Genomic DNA, 25,879 nt, shown 5'->3' with positions numbered 1-25,879 from the left:
AGAGGCACTATGATGTTTAGCCCTGAGTATAGTTACACAATTTGTCAGTTTTAGGGATGAGTTCAGGGTATGACCCTGCAAAGAGCCCTGCACCAGCTCTCTCGGCTACCAACTATTTCAGTGCTCGCTGCTACCTCCATTGTCACAGTTGCCACCACCAGATACTCCAGGCTGCCCGGCACTCCCACCCGCTGAAATCTGTATTTGCTGCATTAGTTAATGAGAGGGCTCTTTGCGGTACGGTAAAGACCAAAACCACATAGAAATATTATATATATATTATAAATACATATACATATTATATATACATATACATATTATATATACATATACATATTATATATACATATACATATTATATATACATATATATATACATATTATATATACATATATGTATATACATATATATATATATGTACACACACACATATATACACACACACACACACATATATATATATATATATATATATACATACACATATATATATACATACACACACACACACATCTGTCTGTCTATCTATCTATCTATCTATCGCCTCCAAAATGAGTTAGAGGGCGCTATAAATCACTTTCTAAGTGTACCAGCAATTCATATAATAGACCAATTATCTTACAAGAATTTATTAAAAGCACATTTCATGCCTAACATATAGCGATAACCCCTTTCAATACACAAATCAAACAGATTGTGTCAAACTGAATCATGAAAGGTATTTTTTCCTCTTCATCACTATGAAGTGATGTACCATCGCTCTTCAACAAGTTCCTCCTTCTATTGACACTTAGCATCAGACTAGTCTTGCACATTGCTTAACTACATTTTCTTGCTTTTCTATTACCTAAAATAGTGACTCTGATACCTCTCCTCCTCAGCACTTTATGTTACTGTCATCATTATACATGTTCTTCAGACCCCAAATGAAAATGTTCACTTTCCTGATTGTCATAGTAAGAGACACTGTCAATAATACACCTTACTAAAAGCTAGTGATGCTCAGGCCTCCATTAGAATAACGCAAGGTAGACAGTTTTCCAGTAATGAGACAATTTGGGGACCATGAGAAGTTGAGAAGTGAGCAAACTTTACACAATTGTTTGTAAGTTTTGTGATCCCCACGTTACCTCTTTTTGAAAGCTTTCCATTGAAGACAGCATTTTGTCCCTCTCATCGGCCACTGCTTTCAATTCTGCAGTCAGTTCACACATTTTCTTGAAGACTTCCGATTTCTCACACTCCGCTTCTTCTAAAGCATTCTCTTTGCATTTTAAATCATTTAAAAGCTGGTCCAGCTCTGACGCAAATTTCTGCTTTGACTGGTTCAGAATCTCTTTTTCACTAGTAGCTTCCTTAAACATGGTAGTGGTATCACACAATTCGCTTTCTAGTGTAGAACACTTGTATAGAAACGTAAAGAAAGAGGCATGAACTATATAAGCTCTGATGAATAAGAAGTTAGAAAAAAAAAATATATATTTTTTTTCTAAGTGGGCAAATCACATACCTTTTTGTCCAATGAAGAAATCACACCTTCCAACTGTTCTACCTTCTGCCTCTGCAGTTGAAGTTCATCTTGAGCCATCCTAAGGTCTTCTTGTATTTCAATAGACTACAAAGTCAAACATGTAAAAAATAAGAATTTACTTACCGATAATTCTATTTCTCGTAGTCTGTAGTGGATGCTGGGGACTCCGTCAGGACCATGGGGAATAGCGGCTCCGCAGGAGACAGGGCACAAAAATAAAGCTTTAGGATTAGGTGGTGTGTACTGGCTCCTCCCCCTATGACCCTCCTCCAAGCCTCAGTTAGGATACTGTGCCCGGACGAGCGTACACAACAAGGAAGGATATTGAATCCCGGGTAAGACTCATACCAGCCACACCAATCACACCGTATAACTTGTGATCTGAACCCAGTTAACAGTATGACAAACGTAGGAGCCTCTGAACAGACAGCTCACAACAATAACAACCCGAATTTGTTTGTAACAATAACTATGTACAAGTATTGCAGACAATCCGCACTTGGGATGGGCGCCCAGCATCCACTACGGACTACGAGAAATAGAATTATCGGTAAGTAAATTCTTATTTTCTCTAACGTCCTAAGTGGATGCTGGGGACTCCGTCAGGACCATGGGGATTATACCAAAGCTCCCAAACGGGCAGGAGAGTGCGGATGACTCTGCAGCACCGAATGAGAGAACTCAAGGTCCTCCTCAGCCAGGGTATCAAATTTGTAGAATTTTGCAAATGTGTTTGCCCCTGACCAAGTAGCAGCTCGGCAGAGTTGTAATGCCGAGACCCCCCGGGCAGCCGCCCAGGATGGGCCCACTTTCCTTGTGGAATGGGCCTTGACAGATTTAGGTTGTGGCAAGCCTGCCACAGAATGTGCAAGTTGAATTGTGCTACAAATCCAACGAGCAATCGTCTGCTTAGAAGCAGGAGCACCCATCTTGTTGGGTGCATACAATATAAACAGTGAGTCAGACTTTCTGACTCCCGCCGTTCTTGAAATATATATTTTCAATGCCCGGACCACGTCCAACAACTTGGAATCCTCCAAATCGTTAGTAGCCGCAGGCACCACAATAGGCTGGTTCAGGTGAAACGCTGACACCACCTTAGGCAGAAAATGAGGACGTGTCCGCAGTTCTGCCCTGTCCGTATGGAAAATCAGATATGGGCTCTTATATGATAAAGCCGCCAATTCTGATACTCTCCTGGCTGAAGCCAGGGCCAGTAGCATGGTTACTTTCCATGTAAGATACTTCAACTCCACCGATTTGAGCGGCTCAAACCAATGGGATTTGAGAAAATCCAAGACTACATTAAGATCCCACGGTGCCACTGGGGGCACAACCGGGGGCTGTATATGTAGTACTCCTTTTACAAAAGTCTGGACTTCAGGAACTGAAGCCAATTCTTTCTGGAAGAAAATCGACAGGGCCGAAATTTGAATTTTAATGGACCCCAATTTGAGGCCCATAGACAATCCTGTTTGCAGGAAATGTAGGAATCGACCCAGTTGAAATTCCTCCGTCGGGGCCTTCCTGGCCTCACACCACGCAACATATTTTCTCCAAATGCGGTGATAATGTTGTGCAGTCACCTCCTTCCTGGCTTTTACCAGTGTAGGAATGACCTCTTCCGGAATGCCTTTTTCCCTTAGAATTCGGCGTTCAACCGCCATGCCGTCAAACGCAGCCGCGGTAAGTCTTGGAATAGACACGGTCCCTGCTGAAGCAGGTCCGGTCTTAGAGGTAGAGGCCACGGATCCTCCGGGTACCAAGTTCTTCTTGGCCAATCCGGAGCCACTAGTATCGTTCTTACTCCCTTTTGCCGTATAATTCTCAGTACCTTTGGTATGAGAGGCAGAGGAGGGAACACATACACTGACTGGAACACCCACGGTGTTACCAGAGCGTCCACAGCTATTGCCTGAGGGTCTCTTGCCCTGGCGCAATACCTGTCCAGTTTTTTGTTGAGGCGGGACGCCATCATATCCACCATTGGTTTTTCCCAACGGTTCACAATCATGTGGAAGACTTCTGGATGAAGTCCCCACTCTCCCGGGTGTAGATCGTGTCTGCTGAGGAAGTCTGCTTCCCAGTTGTCCACTCCCGGAATGAATACTGCTGACAGTGCTATCACATGATCTTCCGCCCAGCGAAGAATCCTTGCAGCTTCTGCCATTGCTGTCCTGCTTCTTGTGCCGCCCTGTCTGTTTACGTGGGCGACTGCCGTGATGTTGTCCGACTGGATCAACACCGGCTGACCCTGAAGCAGGGGTTTTGCCAGACTTAGAGCATTGTAAATCGCTCTTAGCTCCAGTATATTTATGTGAAGAGACATCTCCAGGCTTGACCATACTCCCTGGAAGTTTCTTCCCTGTGTGACCGCTCCCCAGCCTCTCAGACTGGCATCCGTGGTCACCAGGACCCAGTCCTGTATGCCGAATCTGCGGCCCTCTAACAGATGAGCACTCTGCAACCACCACAGAAGAGACACCCTTGTCCGTGGCGATAAGGTTATCCGCTGATGCATCTGCAGATGCGATCCGGACCATTTGTCCAGCAGATCCCACTGAAAAGTTCGTGCGTGGAATCTGCCGAATGGAATCGCTTCGTAAGAAGCCACCATCTTTCCCAGGACTCTTGTGCATTGATGCACAGACACTTTCCCTGGTTTTAGGAGGTTCCTGACAAGTTCGGATAACTCCCTGGCTTTCTCCTCCGGAAGAAACACCTTTTTCTGAACCGTGTCCAGAATCATTCCCAGGAACAGCAGACGTGTCGTCGGGGTCAACTGAGATTTTGGAAAATTCAGAATCCACCCGTGTTGTTGCAGCACTAGTTGGGTTAGTGCTACTCCGTCCTCCAGCTGTTCTCTGGACCTTGCCCTTATCAGGAGATCGTCCAAGTAAGGGATAATTAATACGCCTCTTCTTCGCAGAAGAATCATCATTTCGGCCATTACCTTGGTAAAGACCCGAGGTGCCGTGGACAATCCAAACGGCAGCGTCTGAAACTGATGACAGTTTTGCACCACGAACCTGAGGTACCCTTGATGTGAAGGGCAAATTGGGACATGTAGGTAAGCATCCTTTATGTCCAGGGACACCATAAAGTCCCCTTCTTCCAGATTCGCTATCACTGCTCTGAGTGACTCCATCTTGAACTTGAATTTTTGTATGTACAGGTTCAAAGATTTCAGATTTAGAATAGGTCTTACCGAGCCGTCCGGCTTCGGTACCACAAATAGCGTGGAGTAATACCCCTTTCCCTGTTGTAGGAGGGGTACCTTGACTATCACCTGCTGAGAAAACAGCTTGTGAATGGCTTCCAATACCGTCGCCCTGTCTGAGGGAGACGTTGGCAAAGCAGACTTTAGGAACCGGCGAGGGGGAGACTTCTCGAATTCCAACCTGTAACCCTGAGATACTACCTGCAGAATCCAGGGGTCCACCTGTGAGCAAGCCCACTGTGCGCTGAAATTCTTGAGTCGACCCCCCACCGCTCCTGAGTCCGCTTGTAAGGCCCCAGCGTCATGCTGAGGGCTTTGCAGAACCCTGGGAGGGCTTCTGTTCCTGGGCAGGGGCTGCTTGCTGCCCTCTCTTACCCCTTCCTCTGCCCCGAGGCAGATATGACTGTCCTTTTGTCCGCTTGTTCTTATAGGACCGAAAGGACTGCGGCTGAAAAGACGGTGTCTTTTTCTGTTGGGAGGGGGTCTGAGGTAAAAAGGTGGATTTTCCGGCAGTTGCCGTGGCCACCAGATCCGATAGACCGACGCCAAATAATTCCTCCCCTTTATACGGCAATACTTCCATATGTCGTTTGGAATCCGCATCACCTGACCACTGTCGCGTCCATAAACTCCTTCTGGCAGATATGGACATCGCATTTACTCTCGATGCCAGAGTGCAAATATCTCTCTGAGCATCTCGCATATAAAGGAAAGCATCCTTTAATTGCTCTATAGTCAATAAAATACTGTCCCTATCCAGGGTATCAATATTTTCAGTCAGGGAATCCAACCAGACGACCCCAGCACTGCACATCCAGGCTGAGGCGATGGCTGGTCGCAGTATAACACCAGTATGTGTGTATATACTTTTTAGGGTAGTTTCCATTCTCCTATCAGCTGGATCCCTGAGGGCGGCCGTATCAGGAGACGGTAACGCCACTTGTTTTGATAAGCGTGTGAGCGCCTTATCCACCCTAGGGGGTGTTTCCCAGCGCGCCCTAACCTCTGGCGGGAAAGGGTATAATGCTAATAACTTTTTTGAAATTAGCATTTTTCTATCTGGGTTAACCCACGCTTCATCACATACATCATTTAATCCCTCTGATTCAGGAAAAACTACAGGTAGTTTTTTCACCCCCCACATAATACCCCTTTTTGTGGTACTTGCAGTATCAGAGATATGCAAAGCCTCCTTCATTGCCGTGATCATATAACGTGTGGCCCTACTTGAAAATACGTTTGTTTCATCACCGTCGACACTAGATTCAGTGTCTGTGTCGACCGACTGAGGTAATGGGCGCTTTACAGCCCCTGACGGTGTCTGAGACGCCTGGGCAGGTACTAACTGGTTTGCCAGCCGTCTCAAGTCGTCAACTGATTTTTGTAATGTGCTGACATTATCACGTAATTCCATAAACAAAGCCATCCATTCCGGTGTCGACTCCCTGGGGGGTGACATCACCATTATCGGCAATTGCTCTGCCTCCACACCAACATCATCCTCATACATGTCGACACACACGTACCGACACACAGGGAATGCTCTTATCGAAGACAGGACCCCACTAGCCCTTTGGGGAGACAGAGGGAGAGTTTGCCAGCACACACCCAAGCGCTATAATATATATGGGAACAACCTTATATAAGTGTTGTTCTTTATAGCAGCTTAAATATATCAAAATATCGCCAAAAAAATGCCCCCCCTCTCTGTTTTACCCTGTTTCTGTAGTGCAGTGCAGGGGAGAGTCCTGGGAGCCTTCCTCACAGCGGAGCTGAGCAGGAAAATGGCGCTGTGTGCTGAGGAGAATAAGCTCCGCCCCCTATTTCGGCGGGCTTTTCTCCCGTAGTTTTAGATAACTGGCATGGGTTAAATACATACATATAGCCTCAATGGCTATATGTGATGTATTCTTTTGCCATAAAGGTATTAAATATTGCTGCCCAGGGCGCCCCCAGCAGCGCCCTGCACCCTCCGTGACCGCTTGGTGTGAAGTGTGTGACAACAATGGCGCACAGCTGCAGTGCTGTGCGCTACCTTCATGAAGACTGAAGAGCCTTCTGCCGCCTGTTTCCGGACCTTCAATCTTCAGCATCTGTAAGGGGGGTCGGCGGCGCGGCTCCGGGACGAACCCCAGGGTGAGACCTGTGTTCCGACTCCCTCTGGAGCTAATGGTGTCCAGTAGCCTAAGAATCCAATCCATCCTGCACGCAGGTGAGTTGAAATTCTCTCCCCTAAGTCCCTCGATGCAGTGAGCCTGTTGCCAGCAGGACTCACTGAAAATAAAAAACCTAAAAACTTTTTCTAAGCAGCTCTTTAGGAGAGCCACCTAGATTGCACCCTGCTCGGACGGGCACAAAAACCTAACTGAGGCTTGGAGGAGGGTCATAGGGGGAGGAGCCAGTACACACCACCTAATCCTAAAGCTTTATTTTTGTGCCCTGTCTCCTGCGGAGCCGCTATTCCCCATGGTCCTGACGGAGTCCCCAGCATCCACTTAGGACGTTAGAGAAAGTAAACTGTAGAGTATTGTGTAGAAAGGGAACGTGCAATCTGCACAAACTCAAACCATTATAAAAAAAAAAGGGTGAAATCTTGAATTGAGTCTCCTCAAGGTATGTACCACTTTTTTTTTCTTTAACATGAAACATTTAAAAAAAGGTACGCCTATATATTCTTTACACTTCTAAGAGTTCAGTAGTATATTGCTTGTAATAGGGCTGTGTAACCCCCTCCCCACCCATAAATATTGGACAATTTAGCGGTTTAAAAAAATAATAATAATCCTTAGCTGACCCAAACAGCTTTACTTTCTTCAAGTCAAAGGTGGGAAAACCCACCACCCTGTTCAGTCACTTACCATTTCCACATTCTCTCTCAGATCTTCCTTTAGCTGGTCTCTCTCAGACAGTACACTCTGCAGCCTGGCCTGTAACTCTTCTCTTTCTTGGGTAACGCTTGCTATGAGTTGCTGAAGACCAACAATCTCTTCTTCAGTCTTCATTTGTTCATTTCGCAGCGTTACAAGCTCTGTCTTGTCCAAACTGTTCAGGGGTAGGTCAAGCTCACTTTCCAGTGTTTGGGTTTGAGCAAGCTCTTCATTCTGAAGTGGTCTTTGCTGGTCCTCGGTGGTTTCCTTCTGCAATTCAATTGTCAGCATTCCAATAAAGCTGCATCTACCATGTGTTTGAGATCAACAGCCAGATGGGCTTTACATGCAAAAGTAGTAATGCATCTAGATTAAAAGCACAGACCTAATAGATAAATCCGCTCAATATAAAAAACTTACCATTTCATTATTTTCTTTATCACTCAATTCTGCTGTTACTTTTTCTTCTGTGGTTTGTACTTCATTCTCCTGAGCTAGGACTTCAATATTTTGTTGTAGAACAAGTTGTTTGCTTTCAAGTCTTTCATTTTGTAATAACTGCACAGGAGACCGAGCTTCTATCATATTCTTTGTCAGACTTTCCACCTCGCATCTTAAATTGCTCTGAACTTGTTCAAGCTCCTCTTTCTTTGTAATTAGTTCCTGCTGTTCAGTTGTCTTCTGCAGTAGCTGTTCTTGTAAGCTTGCAATCTGTAACAAAATATCTCACAAGTGAAGTTGCCTTCTTTTACTATTAAGAGTTTGTTTACAATGGAACAGTGTGTTATAGAAGGAGTGCAGGAGCTTGGAAACTTTGGTTATACAGGTTGAGTATCCCATATCCAAATATTCCGATATACGGACTTTTTTGAGTGAGAGTGAGATAGTGAAACCTTTGTTTTTTGATGGCTCAATGTACACAAACTTTGTTTAATACACAAAGTTATTAAAAATATTGTATTAAATGACCTTCAGGCTGTGTGTATAAGGTGTATATGAAACATAAATGAATTGTGTGAATGTAGACACACTTTGTTTAATGCACAAAGTTATAAAAAATATTGGCCAAAATGACCTTCAGGCTGTGTGTATAAGGTGTATATGTAACATAAATGCATTCTGTGCTTAGATTTAGGTCCCATCACCATGATATCTCATTATGGTATGCAATTATTCCAAAATACGGAAAAATCCCATATCCAAAATACCTCTGGTCCCAAGCATTTTGGATAAGGGATACTCAACCTGTAATAACTATAGCACTAGATATAGCGCTGTCCTGACAGCTTCCACTATACAGTAGTAGAGCTGGAGTGCCTACTAAGCTTCACAGAGGTACCCAATCACTGCTGCTGCAAAGCACAAACTGCACTCCAGAGCTGCAGCTGCACTGAATTGATCTTCCTCTACATGGGCACCAAAACTACTTCTGCTGGGTGATCATTGCCAGAGAAGAGGTTCGTCAGAGCCTAACTTGCCAACATTAGCGTTTTGTGAGGAGCAGCTTTCAGTCAGTCCCCTAACTTACACCCAAGATCCAGTTAATGATTTTGAATTTGGATTTCATTGATCTACATTTGTGTGTGCGAGGAGCCTGGTCAATGTTGACTGGACACTGCAAACCCAGCTTGGTCTCCTCTATATCTAATAGGAAGTATTGGAAAGCCATTTGCTTCACAATCCCATTATAATATAGGGAGTCTTCTCTCAGTTGCTTACTAGGTTCTACTGTTTTGGTCATTCTCTCAACATGTCAAATAGGACAAGTTCCAGAGTCTCTTTAAATGGCAAGACAAATGACATTTTCTACTTGTTCTAAAGGTAATTTAAAATTAAACATACTGGGGCAGATATGCTTTGCCAGTCTTGTGACTACAATAGGCACAGCAGGACAATGCATTTAAAAGTTAATTAACCACAGGGATAATACATCTGCCCCGTTATCTCAAGGGGACAAAATTCTCCTGGTGTTTAATTCCCTCAGTGGCTCTGTGGGATCGGCACATTATCACTAAAACATCCACATTTTATATTTTATTCAGTTGATCTTAAAATCTTTTGTGGACAGCAACCTTATTAATTTAATCTACGAGAACGGATTCCTGGATTGAGTTTTCTGTAGATCCCCTATATTTTTTCATAATGACAGTGGACAGTGTCAGATTTTAACCAAAGGTTGTATCTAAATTCCATACTGTAATCAGGACATTACTGAATTTAATGTTATTCTGAGGAATCAGAGTGCTTAAGATCAATATAAACAGAACTGCTGATTTGCCTTAATACTGAACAATTTTGACCTACAAGGTTCTTGAAAGATGGGATGGCAGCTAGCAAAGCAAACCACCTCAATTTACCAATTATATATTGTTATGTGCTTCATGTCCTAGAAATAGTCATGGCACATACCACCAGGTCAGTTAATTTAAAAAAAAAAAAAGTTTGTTAATCATGTTACAGGTTAACTGAGGAAAATACAACCACTGTGTGGAGTAAGCAATCCGATTGAGTGGGTGTGATACCATTTACTGGCATTTGGGATCATATGACAACAGCGGCATCCTGACGGAGAAGATTCTGACAGGGTTGAGATAAACATAATTACCTTTCCCACCAACCCCCCTAACCCTCACCGCAGCCTAAGCCTAACCCTTCCCGGTGGCACTTAAACCTAAGAGTCCCCAGTGATCGGAAATTCTGGCATCAGCATTTTGACTAGCGTTTTGGAGTCTGTATTTTGGTCACGTGTCGGGATTCCGGCTTCAGGATTTAGACTGCTGGCATACAGACAGCCGGCATGCTGAATGAATCCCCTTTTAGCAATCCCTCTGTTAAACCTGGGTAGTTATGGGCACCTTCACTATGGCCAACAGGTTAAGGATACAGTATGATGTTATTAACCAGCCATTAGTCTTGTGGAAGCGCAAGTTCTAAACAAATACGTTTTACAGTGCATCCGGAAAGTTTTCACAGCCCTTCACTTTTTCCACATTTTATGTTACAGCCTTATTCTAACATGTAATAAATTAATTTCCCCCTGAAAATTCTACACACAATACCCCACAATGACGTGGAAAAAGTTGATTTTTTTGCAAATTTCTGAAAAATAAAAAACTAAGAAACCACATGTACATAAGTATTCACAGCCTTTGCCACAAAGCTCAAAAAAAGAAGTTCAGGTGCATCTGGTTTCCACTGATCATCCATGAGATGATCCTACAGCTTAAAGTCCACCTGTGGTAAATTCAGTTGATTGGACATGGATTTGTAAAGGCACACACCTTTCTATATAAGGTCCCACACTTGACAGTGCATGTCCGAGCACAAACCAGGCATGAAGACAAACGATTTGTCTGTAGACCTCAGATACAGGATTGTCTCGAGGCACAAATCTGGGGAAGGATACAGAAAAATATCTGCTGCTTTGAAGGTCCCAAATGAGCACAATGGCCTCCATCATCCAAAAATGGAAGTAGTTAGGAACCACCAGGACTCTTCCTAGAGCTGGCCGGCCGTCTAAACTGAGCGATCCGGGCAGAAGGGTCCTAGTCAGGGAGGTGACCAAGAACCCGATGGTCACTCTGTCAGAGTTACAGCATTCATCTGTGGAGAGAGGAGAACCTTCCAGAAGGACACCCATCTCTGCAGCAATCCACCTATCAGGCCTGTATGGTAGAGTGGCCAGACGGAAGCCACTCGTTAGTAAAAAACACATGGCAGCCCACCTGGAGTTTGCCAAAATGCACCTGAAGGACTCTCAGACCGTGAGAAACAAAATTCTCTGGTCTGATGAGACAAAGCTTGAACTCTTTCGCGTGAAAGCCAGGCGTGATGTTTGGAGGAAACCAGGCACCGCTCATAACCAAGTCAATACCATCCCCACAGTGAAGCATGGTGGTGGCAGCATCATGCTGTGGGGAGGTTTTAGTGGCAAGTACTGGGAGACTAGTCAGGATAGAGGGAAAGATGAATGCAGCAATGTACAGAGACATCCTAGATGAAAACCTGCTCCAGAGCGCTCTTGACCTCAGGCTGGGGAGACGGTTCATCTTTCAGCAGGACAACGACCCTAAGCACACAGCCAAGATATCAAAGGAGTGGCTTCAGGACAACTCTGTCAATGTCTTTGAGTGGCCCAGCCAGAGCCCAGACTTGAATCCGAATGAACATCTCTGGAGAGATCTGAAAATGGATGTGCACCGACTCTTCCCATCCATCCTGACGGAGCTTGAGGTGCTGCCAAAGGAATGGGCAAAAACTGCCAAAAGATAGGTGTGCCAAGCTTGTGGCATGATATTCAAAAAGACTTCAGGATGTAATTGCTGCCAAAGGTGCATCAACAAAGTGTTGAGCAAAGGCTGCGAATACTTATGTACATGTGATTTTTGTGTGCAAATTTATAAAAAAAACAAACAAAACAAAAACAAACACTATCAAAAATAGTATTTTAATTACCTACCGGTAAATCTTTTTCTCATAGTCCATTAGGGATATTGGGGAATCTGGACCCCATCTATACCCCATCGTACTAAAGTAGCCAGTGCACTTTAAATTTCTTTAACTGGGTGTGCTGGTTCCTCCCCTCTATGCCCCCTACCACAGGCTGTTATATGTAAAAAGTGACCAAAGGAGAAAGGACATATAGGACAGAAGGAAATATGGTAACACAGTGGTGAGATTTACAGACCAGCACACCACTAACATATCAACCAGCAATGGCTGGTAACAGCAACAATTGAACAGGTAACCACATAAGAACCTGCAGAAGTGTCAATGCACTGAGGCGGGAGCCCTATAACCCTTATGGACTACGAGAAAAGGATTGACCGGCAGGTAATTAAAAACCTATTTTCTCTAGCATCCATAAGGGATATTGGGGAATCTAGTACGATGGGGATGTCCGAAAGCTTCCAGAATGTGCGGGAACATGCGGAAACTGCTGCAGTACCGCCTGCCCAAACTAGGTATCCTCTTTGGCCGGGGTATCAAACTTTTAGTACTTCACAAAAGTGTTCTTCCCCAACCAGGTAGCAGCTCGGCAAAGTTTTAAGGCCGAGATTCCACGGGCAGACGCCCAGGAAGAAACTACTGATCTCATAGAGTGGGCCTTCAAAGACTTAGGAACAGGTAAGGCTGCCGACACACAGGCTTGTTGAGTAGTAAGCCTAATCCAATGAGCAATGGACTGCTTTAAAGCAGGACAACCCTTTCTGTGCATCACAGAGCACGAACAAAGAATCAGTTTTTCTGATCCGAGCCGTTCTCTTGACATAGATCTTCAAGGCTCGCACAGCATCCAGTGCCTCCGGAGGAGCAGAAGCGCCAGAACTGGACAGAATCACAATAGGCTGACAAGTGAAATGCAGAGACAACCTTCGGCAGGAACGGCTGTCTAGTCCGGAGCTCTGCTCCGTCTTCGTAAAAGAAGCAAGTATAGACTGTTACACGACAAAGTCCCCAATTCAGAGACACATCGAGCAAAAGCCAGGGCCAGTAACATCACAGTTCTCCATGTGAGGTACTTGTCTTCAAAACATCAGAGGTTCAAACCAGGAGGACTGTAGAAAATCCAACACTACATTCAGATCCCAGGGTGCCATAGGCGGTACAAAAGCAGGTTGGATGTGGAGTACCCCTTGCAAGAATGTCTGAACATCTGGCAACACTGCCGATTTCTCCTGGAAGAAGTTGGAGAGTACTGAAATCTGGCCCTTACGGAACCCAGACGTAAGCCTTTATCCACACCAGCCTGTAGGAAACATAAGAAACGTCGCAAGTGAAACTCAGCAGGCAGATACGTGCGCTCCTCGAACCAAGAGACATAATCGCCTCCAGATATGATGAGTGTTTTGACGGCACCGGTTTACTTGCCTGAACCATAGTAGCAATAACCTTTTTGGTGAGCTAGGATGTTCCGCTCAACTGCTATGCCGTCAAACAATGTCGCTGTAAGTCCGGGTAGACAAGCGGTCCTTGTTGAAGAAGATCGCTTCTTAGTGGCAGAGGCCAACGGTCTGACGGACATGTCCACAAGATCCGCGTACCACGCCCTCCGAGGCCAATCCGGGGCAATCAGGATTGCATGGACTCCCTGATTTATGATTCGCTTGAGCACCCTTGGGAGCAACGGAATCAGAGACCAGACAGTAAGCCCAAGGCGACGTCAGTGCATCCACTGCGCTCGCCCGAGAGTCCCTGGTTCGCGAGCAATACCAGTGAAGTTTCTTGTCGAGACGAGAAGCCATCATGTCTATCTGTGGGCAGCCCCACCAGTTGATGACCTGCTGGAACAACTGCTGGTGGAGACCCCACTCCCTCGGGTGGAGATCGTGATGACTCAATAAGTCAGCTTCCCAGTTGTCCACACCCTGAATGAAGATTGCTGACAGATCTTGCATTTCTTTCCACCCAGAGGAGGATCATCTTTGACACCTCTCATATGCAGGCTCTGCTTTTTGTCCCTCCTTGCCGATTGATGTACGCCACTGCAGTGGCATTGTCTGACTGAACTTAGATCACATTATTCGTGAGCAGGGGAGAAGCCTGAAGCGGAGCATTGTAGATCGCCCAAAGTTCCAGAATGTTGAACGGAAGGAGGGCTTTGTGGGCTGACCACCAGCCCTGGAACTGCGCCCCTTGGGTGACAGCACCCCATCCTTGCAAACTCGCATCTGTCGTGAGGAGGATCCAATCCTGAATCCCGTAACGCCGGCCTTCCAGGAGATTGGAAGACTGCAACCACCACAGGAGGGAAATCCTGGCCTGAGGTGACAGCCGAATCATACGGTGCATCTGTAGATGTGATCTGGACCGCTTGCTCAGAAGATCCAACTTAAATGTTCTGGCAATGAACCTCCCATATTTGATCGCCTCGTATGAGGCAACCATCTTTCCCAACAATCTTATGCAAAGATGGATGGACACTCAAGTAGGTCGGAGCATCATGCGGACCATCTCCTGAAGTGTTCTCGCCTAGTCCTCTGGTAGGAACACCTTCTGGGCCACAGTATCCAGCAACATCCCCAGAAACAGGGGCCGCCAAGTCGGCACCAGGTGGGACTTCTGTAAGTTGAGGATCCGCCCATGGTGTGACAGAAGCTAGATAGTACAGTTGATATGGAGCAATAAAAGCTCCATGGATCTTGCCTTTATCAGAAGATCGTCCAGGTAAGGGACAACACTGACCCCCGGACCCAGAGTTGGATCATCTCCGCCATCACCTTCGTGAATACCCTCAGAGATGTGGACAGGCCAAAGGGCAGTGCCTGGAATTGGACGTGATCGTCCAGCAGGGCAGACTGCAAGTGCGCCTGATGAGGCGGCCAAATCGGTATATGGAGGTATGTATCCTTGATATCCAAGGAGACCATGAACTCCTGTTCTTAGAGGCCTGCAATCACTGCTTGCAGGAATTCCATTTTGAACTTGAACACCTTTAAGTAAGGATTCAAGGATTTCAGATTCAAAATGAGTCTTACCGAACCGTCCGGTTTCGGCACCAAACACAGGTTGGAGTAAAACCCCTTTGCCGCATTGCGGTATTGGTACTGGAACAATGCCGTGGGACTGGATCAACTTTTGGATGGCCTGTTGCAATGTAGCTTGCATATCCGCCAAAGCTGGATTTGAAAAATCGTTGGGGAGGAGAACTGTCGAACTCCACCTTGTAGTCCTGACGCAGTCGAGCTCCCACCTAGAGATCCTCTCGGGGTGAGTGGACACAGTCATGCTGAGGCCTTAGCGGAAGCAGAACTGGTGGTCTGTCTGAGATGGTGCTTTCAGGCTTTCTTGACTTGCATCTGGTGCCTCTAGACGCATTGGAGGCAGCTCTGGCCTTAGATTGAAATCTGCGAGACCGAAAGTACTGGACAGATGGCCCCAGGTAGGAGCGTCTTGCCGGCAGGGCCCCAGAGAGAAGAAAATAAGATTTTACTTACCGATAAATCTATTTCTCGGAGTCCGTAGTGGATGCTGGGGTTCCTGAAAGGACCATGGGGAATAGCGGCTCCGCAGGAGACAGGGCACAAAAAGTAAAGCTTTTTCAGATCAGGTGGTGTGCACTGGCTCCTCCCCCTATGACCCTCCTCCAGACTCCAGTTAGGTACTGTGCCCGGACGAGCGTACACAATAAGGGAGGATTTTGAATCCCGGGTAAGACTCATACCAGCCACACCAATCACACCGTACAACTTGTGATCTAAACCCAGTTAACAGTATGATAACAGCGGAGCCTCTGAAAGATGGCTTCCTTCAACAATAACCCGAATTAGTTAACAATAACTATGTACAATTTATGCAGATAATCCGCACTTGGGATGGGCGCCCAGCATCCACTACGGACTCCGAGAAATAGATTTATCGGTAAGTAAAATCTTATTTTCTCTATCGTCCTAGTGGATGCTGGGGTTCCTGAAAGGACCATGGGGATTATACCAAAGCTCCCAAACGGGCGGGAGAGTGCGGATGACTCTGCAGCACCGAATGAGAGAACTCCAGGTCCTCCTTAGCCAGAGTATCAAATTTGTAAAATTTTACAAACGTGTTCTCCCCTGACCACGTAGCTGCTCGGCAAAGTTGTAATGCCGAGACCCCTCGGGCAGCCGCCCAAGATGAGCCCACCTTCCTTGTGGAGTGGGCCTTTACAGATTTAGGCTGTGGCAGGCCTGCCACAGAATGTGCAAGTTGGATTGTGCTACAGATCCAACGAGCAATCGTCTGCTTAGACGCAGGAGCACCCATCTTGTTGGGTGCATACAATATAAACAACGAGTCAGATTTTCTGACTCCAGCTGTCCTTGCAATATATATTTTTAATGCTCTGACAACGTCCAGTAACTTGGAGTCCTCCAAGTCACTTGTAGCCGCAGGCACTACAATAGGCTGGTTCAGATGAAATGCTGACACCACCTTAGGGAGAAAATGCGGACGAGTCCGCAGTTCTGCCCTGTCCGAATGGAAAATCAGATATGGGCTTTTGTAAGATAAAGCTGCCAATTCTGATACTCTCCTGGCAGAAGCCAGGGCTAGAAGCATGGTCACTTTCCAAGTGAGATATTTCAAATCCACCTTATTTAGTGGTTCAAACCAATGAGATTTTAGAAAGTCCAAAACCACATTGAGATCCCACGGTGCCACTGGAGGCACCACAGGAGGCTGTATATGCAGCACTCCCTTAACAAAGGTCTGGACTTCAGGGACTGAAGCCAATTCTTTTTGAAAGAAAATCGACAGGGCCGAAATTTGAACCTTAATAGATCCCAATTTGAGACCCATAGACAATCCTGATTGCAGGAAATGTAGGAATCGACCCAGTTGAAATTCCTCCGTCGGAGCACTCCGATCTTCGCACCACGCAACATATTTTCGCCAAATTCGGTGATAATGTTGCACGGTTACTTCCTTCCTTGCTTTAATCAAAGTAGGAATGACTTCTTCCGGCATGCCTTTATCCTTTAGGATCCGGCGTTCAACCGCCATGCCGTCAAACGCAGCCGCGGTAAGTCTTGAAACAGACAGGGACCCTGCTGAAGCAAGTCCCTCCTTAGAGGTAGAGGCCACGGATCTTCCGTGATCATCTCTTGAAGTTCCGGGTACCAAGTCCTTCTTGGCCAATCCGGAACCACTAGTATCGTTCTTACGCCTCTTTGCCGTATAATTCTCAATACTTTTGGTATGAGAGGCAGAGGAGGAAACACATACACCGACTGGTACACCCAAGGCGTTACCAGCGCGTCCACAGCTATTGCCTGCGGATCTCTTGACCTGGCGCAATACCTGTCCAGTTTTTTGTTGAGGCGAGACGCCATCATGTCCACCATTGGTCTTTCCCAACGGGTTACCAGCATGTGGAAGACTTCTGGATGAAGTCCCCACTCTCCCGGGTGAAGATCGTGTCTGCTGAGGAAGTCTGCTTCCCAGTTGTCCACTCCCGGGATGAACACTGCTGACCGTGCTATCACATGATTCTCTGCCCAGCGAAGAATCCTTGCAGCTTCTGCCATTGCACTCCTGCTTCTTGTGCCGCCCTGTCTGTTCACATGGGCGACTGCCGTGATGTTGTCCGACTGGATCAATACCGGTTTTCCCTGAAGCAGAGGTTCTGCCTGGCTTAGAGCATTGTATATTGCTCTTAGTTCCAGAATGTTTATGTGAAGAGACGTTTCCAGGCTCGTCCATACTCCCTGGAAGTTTCTTCCTTGTGTGACTGCTCCCCAGCCTCTCAGGCTGGCGTCCGTGGTCACCTGGATCCAATCCTGTATGCCGAATCTGCGGCCCTCCAATAGATGAGGACTCTGCAACCACCACAGAAGAGACACCCTTGTCCTTGGAGACAGGGTTATCCGTAGGTGCATCTGAAGATGCGACCCTGACCATTTGTCCAACAGATCCCTTTGGAAAATTCTTGCGTGGAATCTGCCGAATGGAATTGCTTCGTAAGAAGCCACCATTTTTCCCAGGACTCTTGTGCATTGATGTACAGACACCTTTCCTGGTTTTAGGAGGTTCCTGACAAGGTCGGATAACTCCTTGGCTTTTTCCTCCGGGAGAAAAACCTTTTTCTGAACCGTGTCCAGAATCATCCCTAGGAACAGCAGACGAGTTGTCGGCATTAACTGGGATTTTGGAATATTCAGAATCCACCCGTGCTGTTTTAGCACTTCTTGAGACAGTGCTAATCCCATCTCTAGCTGTTCTCTGGACCTCGCCCTTATTAGGAGATCGTCCAAGTATGGGATAATTAATATGCCTTTTCTTCGAAGAAGAATCATCATCTCGGCCATTACCTTTGTAAAGATCCGAGGTGCCGTGGACAATCCGAACGGCAGCGTCTGAAACTGATAGTGACAGTTTTGTACAACGAACCTGAGGTACCCCTGGTGTGAGGGGTAAATTGGAACGTGGAGATACGCATCCTTGATGTCCAAGGATACCATAAAGTCCCCCTCTTCCAGGTTCGCTATCACTGCTCTGAGTGACTCCATCTTGAACTTGAACTTCTTTATGTACAGGTTCAAGGACTTCAGATTTAGAATAGGCCTTACCGAGCCATCCGGCTTCGGTACCACAAAAAGAGTGGAATAATACCCCTTCCCTTGTTGTAGAAGAGGTACCTTGACTATCACCTGCTGAGAGTACAGCTTGTGAATGGCTTCCAAAACCGTCTCCCTTTCGGAGGGGGACGTTGGTAAAGCAGACTTCAGGAAACGGCGAGGTGGATCTGTCTCTAATTCCAACCTGTACCCTTGAGATATTATCTGCAGGATCCAGGGATCTACCTGCGAGTGAGCCCACTGCGCGCTGTAATTTTTGAGACGACCGCCCACCGTCCCCGAGTCCGCTTGAGAAGCCCCAGCGTCATGCTGAGGCTTTTGTAGAAGCCGGGGAGGGCTTCTGTTCCTGGGAAGGAGCTGCGTGTTGCTGTCTCTTCCCTCGACCTCTGCCTCGTGGCAGATATGAATAGCCCTTTGCTCTCTTATTTTTAAAGGAACGAAAGGGCTGCGGTTGAAAAGTCGGTGCCTTTTTCTGTTGGGGAGTGACTTGAGGTAGAAAGGTGGATTTCCCGGCTGTAGCCGTGGCCACCAAATCTGATAGACCGACTCCAAATAACTCCTCCCCTTTATACGGCAAAACTTCCATATGCCGTTTTGAATCCGCATCGCCTGTCCACTGTCGCGTCTATAAAGCTCTTCTGGCCGAAATGGACATAGCACTTACCCGTGATGCCAGTGTGCAGATATCCCTTTGTGCATCACGCATATAAAGAAATGCATCCTTTATTTGTTCTAACGACAGTAAAATATTGTCCCTGTCCAGGGTATCAATATTTTCAATCAGGGACTCTGACCAAACTACCCCAGCACTGCCCATCCAGGCAGTCGCTACAGCTGGTCGTAGTATAACACCTGCATGTGTGTATATACTTTTTTGGATATGATGGATCTTTAAGTGCGGCCGTCTCAGGAGAGGGTAACGCCACTTGTTTAGATAAGCGTGTTAGCGCCTTGTCCACCCTAGGAGGTGTTTCCCAGCGCTCCCTAACCTCTGGCGGGAAAGGGTATAATGCCAATAATTTCTTTGAAATTATCAGCTTTTTATCAGGGGCAACCCACGCTTCATTACACACGTCATTTAATTCTTCTGATTCAGGAAAAACTATAGGTAGTTTTTTCACACCCCACATAATACCCTGTTTAGTGGTACCTGTAGTATCAGCTAAATGTAACGCCTCCTTCATTGCCAAAATCATATAACGTGTGGCCCTACTGGAAAATACGGTTGAATCGTCACCGTCACCACTGGAGTCAGTGCCTGCGTCTGGGTCTGTGTCGACCGACTGAGGCAAAGGGCGTTTCACAGCCCCTGACGGTGTTTGAGTCGCCTGGACAGGCACTAATTGATTGTCCGGCCGCCTCATGTCGTCAAACGACTGCTTTAGCGTGTTGACACTATCCCGTAGTTCCATAAATAAAGGCATCCATTCTGGTGTCGACTCCCTAGGGGGTGACATCCTCATATTTGGCAATTGCTCCGCCTCCACACCAATATCGTCCTCATACATGTCGACACACACGTACCGACACACAGCAGATGCTCCTAACGAAGACAGGACCCACTAGCCCTTTGGGGAGACAGAGGGAGAGTTTGCCAGCACACACCAAAAGCGCTATATATATATCAGGGATAGCCTTATAATAAGTGCTCCCTTATAGCTGCTTTGTTATATCAAAATATCGCCATAAATTTGCCCCCCCCTCTCTGTTTTACCCTGTTTCTGTAGTGCAGTGCAGGGGAGAGACTTGGGAGCCGTCCTGACCAGCGGAGCTGTGAGAGGAAATGGCGCCGTGTGCTGAGGAGATAGGCCCCGCCCCTTTTCTGGCGGGCTCGTCTCCCGCTATTTAGAAAAATCAGGCAGGGGTTAAATATCTCCATATAGCCTCTAGGGGCTATATGTGAGGTATTTTTAGCCTTTATAGGTATTCATTTGCCTCCCAGGGCGCCCCCCTCCCAGCGCCCTGCACCCTCAGTGACTGCCGTGTGAAGTGTGCTGAGAGGAAAATGGCGCACAGCTGCAGTGCTGTGCGCTACCTTTAGAAGACTGCAGGAGTCTTCAGCCGCCGATTCTGGACCTCTTCTGACTTCAGCATCTGCAAGGGGGCCGGCGGCGCGGCTCCGGTGACCATCCAGGCTGTACCTGTGATCGTCCCTCTGGAGCTTGATGTCCAGTAGCCAAGAAGCCAATCCATCCTGCACGCAGGTGAGTTGACTCCTTCTCCCCTCAGTCCCTCGCTGCAGTGATCCTGTTGCCAGCAGGAATCACTGTAAAATAAAAAACCTAGCTAAACTTTTTCTAAGCAGCTCTTTAGGAGAGCCACCTAGATTGCACCCTTCTCGGCCGGGCACAAAAATCTAACTGGAGTCTGGAGGAGGGTCATAGGGGGAGGAGCCAGTGCACACCACCTGATCTGAAAAAGCTTTACTTTTTGTGCCCTGTCTCCTGCGGAGCCGCTATTCCCCATGGTCCTTTCAGGAACCCCAGCATCCACTAGGACGATAGAGAAATGTGGATTTCCCATCCGTAACTTTGGAAATCCAGGTATCCAATTCAACTCTAAAAAGAGCCATTCACCCCAAAAAAGGGGAGGGATTGCACAATACGTTTGGATTCTGCGTCCGCAATCCACTGACGCAGCCACAAGGACCTGCGCGCCAACACTGCCATGGCAGAAGTTCTAGCATTAATGTTCCCCATCTCCTTGAGCGAATCAGAGGACACGTGTAGTGTCTTGAATGTGTTTTAGGAGGGTCACCATAGTGACCAAGGGTATAGCCCCGGAGAGGCCACCCTGAATTTGAGTGGCATGGGTCATCCAGCAACCCGCAATAACCGGCCTTTGTGATACACCTGCGGCCATGTAAATAGATTTTAGTGTAGTCTCTATTTTTCTATCCCCAGGATCTTTCATGGTAAAGGAGCCCGGGGCAGGCAGCATCGCCTTTTTGGAAAGGCGAGAGACTGAAACATCAACCCCTGGGGGTTAGCCCGAAAAATTTCCTACCTTCAGGAGCAAATGGGAAAGTGCACAAAATTTTTTTTGGACACTTGGAATTTTTTGTCTGGATTTTTCCTGGCCAGCTTGAATAGGTCATCTAACTCTGCAGAATCAGGGAAAGTGACATTAGGCTTGTTTTGTATAAAGAAAAACGACTGCTGTGATGAATCGTCCTCTAGAGGGAGCTTTAACACATCCCTTATAGCCAGAATTAGGGGTTCAATACCCTGAGCAGAATCGGTATCCCCACTAACAGGATCCAAGTCATCCCCATCCTCCTGAAGATTCTTATCTGTATCAGCGAGAAGAACAGGTAACCCACGCTTCTGTGGACCTGCTTGAGAGAGGGGAGCTGTGTTGCATCCACCCTAGCAGCTAAATCTGCAACAGCTTGTTGTAGTAGCTGAGGAGTTTTTTGTATATTAGCAGTGAGCTGGGATGACATACCGGACATAAAAGTTTTTAGAGACCCTAGCCAGTGGGGCTCTGGACCGTCTCCTCCAGCCCCTTCACTGACTTGTGAAGATTGGCTTCACTGTTCACATGAAATAGATTCAGATGATAATGGAGAGAATCTGGTGTGGCATACACTGCACAGCTTGTGTTTACCCATGTTTCAAAGTAAGCACAATAACAGACAGATATATTGCAAGCCTGCCCTACTGTATGTGAGAGGAGACAGAGGACAACACCAGCACACCTCTAGCTGTACAGCCCCAGGAGAGGCTATCAGCTAACTATATTTCAGTAACCACTAACAAATTTTGTCCTAAAGAGGACCCAGATAGTGTACACTAGCAGCCCTCCCCCTTTTATACACCATGTACCAGATAGCAAGTGTGGCTGAGGAATCAGGAAGAGCTGTGTGTGCTGAGAATGGCTGCAGTAAGCAGAGGATGGCGCCAAAATGCCTTAGGTCCCGCTCTGATGTAGCTCCACCCCCTCCAATGGTACCAGAGCTAGAGTGATAGATGAAACTGGCAAAGTCTCCATTTAGTTTAAAAACCATCACAAAAAGTGCTAGTCAAAGTATTTTTGTGCCAGACTACACCCCGGGAAGGTCCCGTACGCCGCTACCCATGGTCAGCCCCACAGTGAACCGGGGGACACCCCTAGCAGGGCCCACGGTGTGTACTCCCCACCGATGTCCCCTTCAGGCAGCGTTAGGGGTGTGCAGCGGCTGTGCCCCGCTGAACCACCACCCCTCAGGACGGTCGTCCTGCAGCGGGGAAGCAGCTCTGCACCCCGTAAGGCCGGTGACCCCCCCTCCATCTCCCATAGTGCAGGTATGCTGTTGCTCAAACAGCATACCGAAAATAAACATAAAAAAGAAATTGAAGAAACCGCTCTGGAGCTCAGAGATGTGCATCCTCTCCTGATGGCACTTTTTTCTAAACTGCCTGTGGGAGGGGGCATAGAGGGGTGGGGCCAGCACACCCAGTTGAAGAAATTTCAAATGCACTGGCTCCTTTGGACCCAGTCTATACCCCATCGTACTAGATTCCCCAATATCCCTTATGGATGCTAGAGGAAAACCTTTTTTCAAGTTGTCATTATGGGGTGTTGTGTGTAGAATTTTGAGGAAAAAATTAACTTATTCCAGTTTGGAATAAGGCTGTAACATAACAAAATGAGAAAAAAGTGAAGCGCTGTGAATACTTTCCAGATGCACTGTATGTCAGATAGTGTTTGCCATTGGTATCAATGTAAGATGCTATAACCAAATTACCAGTTCTTTATTCTGTGTAAGATCTTCTTTAAGAGCGCCAAGCTCTGCAAGTAACTTATCCTGTACACTGTTCAAATCATTCTTCTCCTGAACTACGACTTCCAGTTTCTGTTGGAGATCAAGGAACTGTTTTTCGGCTTCAAGCTTTGCATTTTGTAAGGACTCGAGAGTAGTCTGCATTTTGACCATGTCCTTTAGGCTCTCCCCTTCACTCCTCAGACAGTTATTTATTTGCTCCAGTTCTTCAGCCCTTTGAAGGAGTTGCTGGTGTTCAGTGGTCTTCTGCTGCAACTCTTCATACAAGGCAAGTACCTATAGCAGAAAGACATTTATATATATATATATATATATATATATATATATATATATATATATATATATATATATAAATATAAAGAACTGTTATTTCTCAAAGGCCAGTGTGAGCATGAAGTGTAAAACTCTCTACCCGGATACATATACTCAACACCAGAAAGTCTACCTTGACGGTTGTCCAGGTTCTACTATTCCTTTAGCAATTTATGAACTGAAAATCCTGTTTTCTGGTGCCATTCTCAAACAGTAGACTCTTCTCAGCTCCTTGCTGATTAAGCTGGGTGTAGTACGGGTGACCGGCGGTCTCCTGACCGCCGGTCACCTTACCGACGCCGGGATCCCGGCAGCATACCGACGCCGGGATCCCGGCGGGGAGGGGCGAGTGCAGCAAGCCCCTTGCGGGCTCGCTGCGCTCGCCACGCTGCGGGCTCGGTGGCGAACTGCGGTCGCCACGGGTTCTATTCCCACTCTATGGGTGTCGTGGACACCCACGAGTGGAAATAGTCCCTGTTGGTCGGCATGCTGACCATCGGGATAGTGAGCAGTCGGGCTCACGGAGGAGGTCATGTGACTGCCGGTCAGCCGACCGGCGGTCACATGACTAGCACCCGATTAAGCTTTAGAATTCATTGTATATTAAAAAAAAATAATAAAAAAAAAAAATCTATAAAACTAATTCAACTAGCTCTAGACTAAATGGCATTTTAAAAAGTCAAACTCTTCTTCTAAACCAGGGATGGGGAACCTTTGGCCCTCCAGCTGTTGCTGAACTACTCATTCCAGCATGCCCTGCAACAGTTTTAGCATGGCCAAATTGCAAAACTGTTGCAGGGCATGCTGGTATGTGCAGTTTAGCAACAGCTGGAGGGCCAAAAAGTTCCCCATTCCTGTTCTAAACCAAGCTCTGAAGAGGCTGCAACATTGTCTGGGACCTAGATCTTTTGAGGTCTTATGTTAGAAACTTCCTTACGATTTACTGCAAAATCCTAGCCAAGCAGGACATAATCTTGTGCAGGAACAGGCCCTGGATGAGAAAATCTGATCTGAGGGGAAGGATTGTGTGTGGAGGAGGGGGGTAGGGGATCCTTGGACTGCACACCTTAATTCTAAAGATAATGAGGTGGTACCATGCTTAGACTTGGTTCCACACGCAGAAAATGTAGGTGCACACTAAATACTAAACACTACTAATCAGATTTATACTTTCACAATACTAAAACCACAACCAGGACACTTCACTTAGCATTTAAGTGTTTGTTTTACGAATGTAACACTAACATTGTAATTCTACCTGTCACCTATTTAACACTTTCAACACAAAGCTGCTGTTTCTTACTAATTAACACTTTTTCACACTTAAAACGCACTAGTGTAATGTCTTGGGGCAGTTAGCTTGTGCTGGCCAGGGTGTCTCATACCCTCAACTTGAACCTTAGTTTAGGGACCCACAAGATGAGGTCACCTGGTCACGATTGGTGGGCCCATATTTTTGGTTACAAGCTAAGCACCTCAAATTCATTGTTACAATGCAGAGTATTATAATTATTCTGATTAGCAGTGTTTAGAGTGTACAGCTGCATTTTTTTTTCTGAGGGGTACAGGCCAAGACAGTATTCTGCCATGCTGAGTAGTTCTGCATATCGTGACTGATATTGCAAATCTTGGTATATCAGAATGGTGGCCATAGATTTTTGATTCTGGGGCATCTCTCCAGCATGGAAGACATGTACAATTTTAGCTGACCACCAAAAGATCCACCAATTGATGAAAGATCTCAGGTTAGGAGGGACCACTGGAATCTGTAGTGAGTAGGTTCAAGTTCCGTACGTAATGTAATGGAAGGCCACTGCTGAGGTTGTTGCACTCTACTATCCATAGAAGATCTAGTCTCACTCTAGGAAATATCTCAAGTTAAATTGGGCAAATACTACCACTATTTTTCCAAAGATTCACGCTACTCTTACAGGTCATGGTTTAAAGATTTCTGGCTGTGGTGCTGGTGGAACAAATTATTGATCATGTGGGTGGGGGAGGTGGGAATTCTACAAAACCTGACCTGTTGGGGCACTTAGAATGGAGTTGAGAAGCACTAGCCCCTAGGCACTCCAAGTCAAAAAAAAAGTTTGATATTGATTTTTTTTTTACATTTTCTAATCCAACTGATG

At 46.4% G+C, this 25,879-nt stretch overlaps 1 protein-coding gene across 5 annotated transcripts in view; it reads right to left on the bottom strand.

The window, feature by feature from the left end:
• CENPE (centromere protein E) overlaps positions 1-25,879 on the bottom strand; it is a 635,458-nt gene that overhangs the window by 130,571 nt on the left and 479,008 nt on the right. For all 5 annotated transcript variants that reach the window (XM_063918152.1, XM_063918161.1, XM_063918167.1 and 2 more), the window contains 5 exons: positions 23,400-23,711; positions 8,040-8,330; positions 7,611-7,889; positions 1,512-1,616; positions 1,132-1,404 (listed from right to left, as the gene is read on the bottom strand). In XM_063918152.1, the coding sequence (XP_063774222.1) occupies positions 1,132-1,404; positions 1,512-1,616; positions 7,611-7,889; positions 8,040-8,330; positions 23,400-23,711 (1,260 nt within the window). The remainder of the gene's footprint in view (positions 1-1,131; positions 1,405-1,511; positions 1,617-7,610; positions 7,890-8,039; positions 8,331-23,399; positions 23,712-25,879) is intronic.

This window comes from Pseudophryne corroboree, chromosome 1 (genome assembly GCF_028390025.1).
Source record: "Pseudophryne corroboree isolate aPseCor3 chromosome 1, aPseCor3.hap2, whole genome shotgun sequence".
In the NCBI taxonomy this organism is placed as follows: domain Eukaryota; kingdom Metazoa; phylum Chordata; class Amphibia; order Anura; family Myobatrachidae; genus Pseudophryne; species Pseudophryne corroboree.
The sequence above is the reverse complement of the archived record's forward strand: the minus strand, read 5'-3'. Positions and strand labels throughout refer to the sequence as shown.